This window comes from Macadamia integrifolia, chromosome 9, assembly GCF_013358625.1.
Source record: "Macadamia integrifolia cultivar HAES 741 chromosome 9, SCU_Mint_v3, whole genome shotgun sequence".
Taxonomy (NCBI): Eukaryota; Viridiplantae; Streptophyta; class Magnoliopsida; order Proteales; family Proteaceae; genus Macadamia; species Macadamia integrifolia.
The window spans coordinates 20,926,379-20,932,773 of record NC_056565.1 but is presented as its reverse complement, the minus strand read 5'-3'; the positions used below and the strand labels follow the sequence as shown (position 1 = coordinate 20,932,773).

General features: G+C 39.8%; 1 protein-coding gene across 2 annotated transcripts; it reads right to left on the bottom strand.

The window, feature by feature from the left end:
* LOC122088374 (pentatricopeptide repeat-containing protein At2g16880) lies at positions 1–6,395 on the bottom strand. 2 transcript variants are annotated; one of them, XM_042657629.1, is made up of 6 exons: positions 3,927–6,395; positions 3,495–3,848; positions 3,251–3,347; positions 1,249–1,313; positions 1,072–1,136; positions 1–426 (listed from the first exon to the last, which is right to left on the bottom strand). In XM_042657629.1, exon 1 carries the CDS (start codon positions 5,947–5,949, stop codon positions 4,018–4,020), a length of 1,932 nt encoding a protein of 643 aa, XP_042513563.1. In that variant the 5' UTR covers positions 5,950–6,395; the 3' UTR covers positions 1–426; positions 1,072–1,136; positions 1,249–1,313; positions 3,251–3,347; positions 3,495–3,848; positions 3,927–4,017. The 2 variants fall into 2 exon arrangements, with proteins under 2 accessions (XP_042513563.1, XP_042513562.1); XM_042657628.1 differs by having other exon boundaries at positions 3,495–6,395.

Below are 6,395 nucleotides of genomic sequence, written 5' to 3'. Positions count from 1 at the left end.
GACACCCTAATCAGTAATATTATTAATACACGGGAAAAAGAACCGTACCAGCCTGGCATCCCCGACACCCACACATAAGCTGGTGTGAAAAGACCGTGCCACGGGCAGAGTTCCTTTGCCCTTGACATATTATTGAGACACAAACTACATCAATTTTGCTATATATACTATCCTTCTTATCTACTACTCTGCCAATAACCTTACTTAGCCTGTCCAGATATCTCCCAAATCAATTAAATGATAGGTTTGACCAACTACATTCTCAGAAATGGATGACATAAAGCAACAAAGTAATGATCAATCAAAATACTCCCCATATCATCCTTAAGCTACTGCTCTACTTATAAACTGTCTATCAATCGTGCAGTATTTCCCAAACTCCAACTTTTGAACTGTCCACCAATCACATCTCCCAAACTCCCAATGCTGCAACACAAATATCATTAGCATTTCTTTAAACACTACAATGAGCTTACCACTGTCAACATTGATTTTTAACAACATTGCTGCAACATTGACAATCAATTCATTTTTCATGATAAACCAAGGGAGCAGGTTTTATTATTTATAACCAACCATATGGAATCCATGGAACTGGCATCTATTTCTGCCATGTGGGAGCTTGGACGGGACTGAAATTTTGTGGAAAAGAAGACCCAAGAAAATCCCTTCCTCTATGTTCCAGTTCAGGGCAAATGGAGTTGGCTATCTGTTAAATTAAAACATTAAAAAGTCCAGGACTACCAAGAAGGTACATGGATGAATATGGGAGGGTGTGTGCATGAAAGGTTTAATGATTGAATATGAGTCTGAAATTTAATTATGCGGGTAAAAACCAAAATCCAAATCATTCCTTCTAGCCTTAACCAAGCACCCATGCAAATGTTGAGAAAAATTATAACAAGGAATATTGTGTCACTTGATTAAAATATAATATAAGATGAGATTATAAATAATTGAGCATGAAAAGTGGATTCACGGAAAGACAAGTAATAGATCCTTAAAAAAAATTAATATATCAAACAGAAATTCCAGTTTGAAAGCTAAACACTTGCTTTATCAGAAACTTACCGGAAGGAGCCACCCTTGTCGCTTAGTGATCATCTGGAGGTCTTCTATGCCAATACAAATCTCACCTGTTGGATAGTGGAGTCACGGAAAGACAAGTAATAGATCCTTAAAAAAAATTAATATAACAAACAGAAACTCCAGTTTGAAAGCTAAACGCTTGCTTTATCAGAAACTTACCGGAAGGAGCCACCCTTGCTGCTTAGTGATCATCTGGAGGTCTTCTATGCCAATACAAATCTCACCTGTTGGATAGTTACAGTAAGTCATATTAATCCAGTGTTGCATTAAGATAATTACCCCCGAAAAAATCCGTAAAGAAGAAGGACCTCTTTTAGCACTTTAAAGAAAGAAAACCCAAAATATATAGTTTAGGACATTGATTTTTACCTTCATAAACTTAATTTTACAAGGAACAAGAAAGAATGGAAACTAAATTTCTTGTAGTCGACAAGAAAGATGAAGAATTTACCTAGCCTCTTTCTTTTAAGTGCAACATGTCAACTCTTTGGTCCACTTCACCCCATTGAACCATTCTTCTTCTACCACAATTTCCCTTAGTTTTGTCCCGGATTGTGGATTTACAGGGAGTCTTTTCGATTTGGGGCATCGCAGAACTTTCAACCTTACCAATAAAGGCCAATTGTGGTGTAATACCCACTCACGCACCATCGAGAGATTGGGCAAGAAAGTAACTCGTGAACCCTTGATAAGGAAACACCGTCGTGCCATGGCCTATGTGATAAACGCATGCCTGTTAAACTCAAGGGCAGGACAGTAATACGACCAGCGATGATGTATGTGGCAGAGTGTTGGGCAATCAAGAAGAGTAATTTGAATAAATTGGGTGTAACAGAGATGAGGATGTTAAGAGGGATGTGTGGAAAGACCCGGAGAGACAGAGTAAGGAATGATGGTATTAGAAAAGAGTTAGGGGTGGCTCCAATCAAGGACAAGCTCCGCGAGAGCCGATTGAGGTGGTATGGCCATGTTCAACGGAGACCCATGGATGCCCCAGTAAGGAAGTGTGACCAGTTTCAATTGCATGGAGCTAGAAGGAGATGCAGACCTAAATTGACCATTGACGAAGTGGTAAGAAAAGATATGCAACTGATAGGGATCGATCCTAGTATGACCGTAGATAGAGGTAAGTGGAGGACAAGGACCCGTGTAGCCGACCCCATATAAGGGATGTTCCAAGGATGCTGCTTTGACTACTGCTTTAACTTCTTCTTTTTACCTCCTCTTTTTTTATTTTATTTTATTTTGTTATTTTTTTTTACCTTACCGGATCCTTGTAGCCGACCCCATCAAGTTGGGATAAGGTTATGGTTGTTGTTGTTGTTGTTGTTGTTGTTATCGCAATCATCAATAAGAAATTCTTCTAGTTGTTGGAACCTTGGACCAAACTCATTGGTAGGATGTGCTTCAAGCTATCATAATAAAAGATGCATAGGAACCTTAGGTTGCCAAAAATTGGAGTTGGAAAGTAGAGAAGATGGATTATTTGTTGAATTCAACTTCCTCATTAATGAGCTTTTTTCTGTAATATCCTCACCTCGCTCTATTGAGACAATTTGCACCATTTTTGAGCACCACCAAATCTCAAGCTGCTTTAATTGTTGAAGCCTCTGCACCATGGCTAGTGAGAACATAAATTTCAATCCCAATTTTTCCACATTATTATCTAGATCTGGATCCAATTACCCGATTAATAATCGGATCTGAAATTGGATGCACTAGGACCTATTCTGAGTACCCATTGGCAGCCCTAGGCTGTTCCATCCAAGAGGACAAATGATAAGTTCAATTTGTTTGAAAATTGCAGCCTTTGGGACTTGCTTTGCCAGAGCATACAGACGTGACTTGGTATTTGATAATTTTGCACATTGGTCAGGCTAAACAGAATCGGTTTTGTATCCTGTACTCTAGCTTAGAATTTCTATCTTGTATATTGATTATGCCCCAAAGAACCCATGCTTTATTGAGTTCCAAATTAGTCATGGTACTTTCACTCTAACAGCATCAACCAAATCTTGAAATAAGCTGATTGTAATTCTGCCTTTGTAGAAGTGAGCACAAAGGTACTTAATAGGAAAACTTGTTGCCAATTTCTTGTAATTTTCCATGGTTAATTGGCATTCATTGTCAGAATATATTAATTGGAATGGATATATGCTACCTTTCATAAACTGTGCTTCATTTCAATCAGGCGGGTGCCTTGGCCTCAAGCGCTAGGAGGCCTAGACTTCTTGTGTGTTCCTGTCACCTGAATAACTCTAGTACATCAAACAGTCAATCAAAGAACTTGTTACATATTTTAAAGAAAAAAAATGAAGTCAAAAAGGGCATAAAGCATTATAGGATAATGGAATCCAAACAAGCTCCAATAATGTTTCGTTCTCCAACAGGAAAGGAATATGTACCTGAACTTATCTGGTTCAACTGCTCGCCACTGACTGAAAAGATAAGGATGTGATTTCACAAGAAGAGACGAGAAATAACATGAGGCCACTTCTATCGGGCCAAGTTTGACATGCTTTTCCGCCTCTTAATGAGCCCTTCCATCAATGTAATATACGTGGATCTATTTACTGTAATACCATTTGTCATTGATTCTTCCAATGTGCACATTGCTTCTTTGTATTTTCCTTCACTACATAGGTCATCAATGCGCTTAGAGTAAGCAACAGAACTTGAATCCCAGTCCTGTTGAGTTTCATTAGCAACCACCTCTTGACCTTTTGCACCCTGTACTCCTGGGATGACTTCCCTACCAGCTGCAAAATATAATTGATTGGGTAATTTGTCATTTTCAATCATATTGGATAGAAACTCCTTAGCGTCTTCAGTTCTACCTGACTCTGTAAGTCCACATAAAATGGCATTGCATGCAATGTGGTTTGGGTCCAGTTTCTTCTCTTCCATTTCTATGAGAAGCTCCAATGCCTATTCAATCTTACCTTCTTTGCACATGCCTGTTATCAGAATGTTGTAAGTGAAAGCATCAACGACTTTCCCCTTTGAAAGCCATGTTTGGAAGAGCTTATGAGCCCTCTCTACCATGCCCCCCTTGCAGAGTGCACGAAGAAGAATATTACAAGTAGAAGTATCTGGCTTGAATGATTTGTCTAACATCTTATTGTGAAATTGAAAAGCCTTCTCCACATCTCCTTCCCTACAGTACCCATGAATAAGACTGTTGTATGTTGTCTCATCCGGCAACACACCATTCTGTATAAGCTCATTCAACTTGACCAATGCCTCCTTAGTCTTTCCACACTTGCAAAACCCTCCAATAACAGAATTGTAGGTAACAACACTAGGAAGGATCTCTTTCTCTTTCATCTCATCCCAAAGCTTCAAAGCCCCATCAACATCCTCATCCTTGAAGTAGCCCATGATCAAGGTTCCATAACTAACCTCATCAATGGAATAACCCTTCTTTACAGCACTATGAAGTAGGCCATAAGCCTCATCTAGTTTCCTCTCCTTACAGAGATTGTATAGAACAGTATTGAGAGTAACAGTGTCCATCTTCAAACCTTTCTGAGCCATCTTATCCATCATCTTGAATGCTTCCGCCATTTTCCCTGATTTACAGAACCCATTGATCAAAGTATTGTACGTAACACAGTCTGGAGAAAACCCATTTTCCTCCATTTTAATAATGGATTTACTTGCTTCCTCTATTTTTCCCTCTTTGCACAAGCCCTTTATGATAATATTATGGGTAACAGCATTTTGCTGCACACCCTTCTCAGCCATTTTCCCAAGCAACTCGTGGGCCATAAAGTTCATCTTCCACTCAAAACATGCATTAATCAATGTGTGATAAGTAACCAAATCAGGAAACAACTTCAAATTCTCCATCTCATTCCGAAGCCTAAGAGCTTCTCCAATCCTACCCTCCTTGCACAACCCATTAATCAACATGTTGTAAGTCCAAAAATCAGGCAAAAATTTGCTTTGACTCATCAATTCAATTGTCTTTGCTGCCTCCTTCAGCCATCCCAACTTACAATATGCACTGACCAAGGTGTTATATGTATTCCGGTTCGGCGAAAGGCCTCTGTTTTTCATATCAGAAAGCAAATCCCGAGCCTCATTCAAAAGACCTTTCTTACAGAAGGCATCTAAGATCGTATTATAAGTAACATTATCTGGTAAGCAATCAATCTGAGTCATTCGGTTAAGCAACATCATGGCATCTTTAAACTTAGAATTCAAGCAATACCCATAAATCATAATATTGAAAGTGTTCGTATTTGGGATGACCCCAAGCTTGATGGCATCATCAAAGACCTGTCTAGACATATGAAGGGAATAAGAAGATGGGTACCTTACCAGAGAATTGAGAAGGGTGTTGCAAGTGAGGACAGTTGGGCGGAGGTGATGGCGCTTCATCTTCTTGAAAATCTGAAACGCAAAGTGGGGTTTCCGGTACTGGACATAGGAATCAATAGCAGTGTCAAGAAGGGCTTTAGAGGGTCGAGGGAGATGAGAAGATGGATAGAGAAGGTGGTTGTGGAGGACGTGACGAGAGTCAGCAGCGATGAAAGAGAGAAGAAGAGATTTAGCGTCAGAGAACTTATGGTGACTAAAAAGACAAAAAAGGAGGGGGAGGAGGGAAGGGAGGGAATTGCAGTCGTGGGTGAAATTGGAAATATGAGTACGACACCATTGGAAGAAGCTGAGAAGTGTGTTAGGATTCGAAGAAAGGGATGGAGAAGAGAAGATTGATGGTATTACAGAGTGGGTGAGGAAAGGAATGTATGGGTTGAGAGATTGGAGGGAAGGCTGGGAAATAAGTGTGGTGACTATTTTCTTTACAATGTCGGATTCAGCTGGTGCTGAAGATGTTGATGCTGGTGTTTCCATGAAACTGGTAGAGACGATTATCGTTCATGAGAGAGAGAGAGAGAGAGAGAGAGAGGGAGGTGGCGGAGGGGGGTAGGGAAAGGAAGGGGAGAAAGGCCGAGAGGGTTTTGCGCTTCTAGTAAGTAGTTAGTAGTAAATAAATATGCCTCTGAAAGCTTATCGAGTTCTTAGAAGTCAGAATCTGACGAGAAGCGAATAATGCAAAAATTTATTGGGGAGTCAAAGCGAAATTGCAGGTCGAAATGGAGAAAAGAGTAGAAGACGCAAGGACAGAGAAAGAAGTATAGGCATCATATCACCACTTCCATCGTGTTTCCACTTTCCACAGGGATGTAAATGGATGATTGAATTCACATTCGTATTTGTTTTAGGGGATCCGTATCCAATTAAAGGGTATTCGGCTTAAAATCTGAATTATCCAAAACAAAACCATTCAATCTGATTAA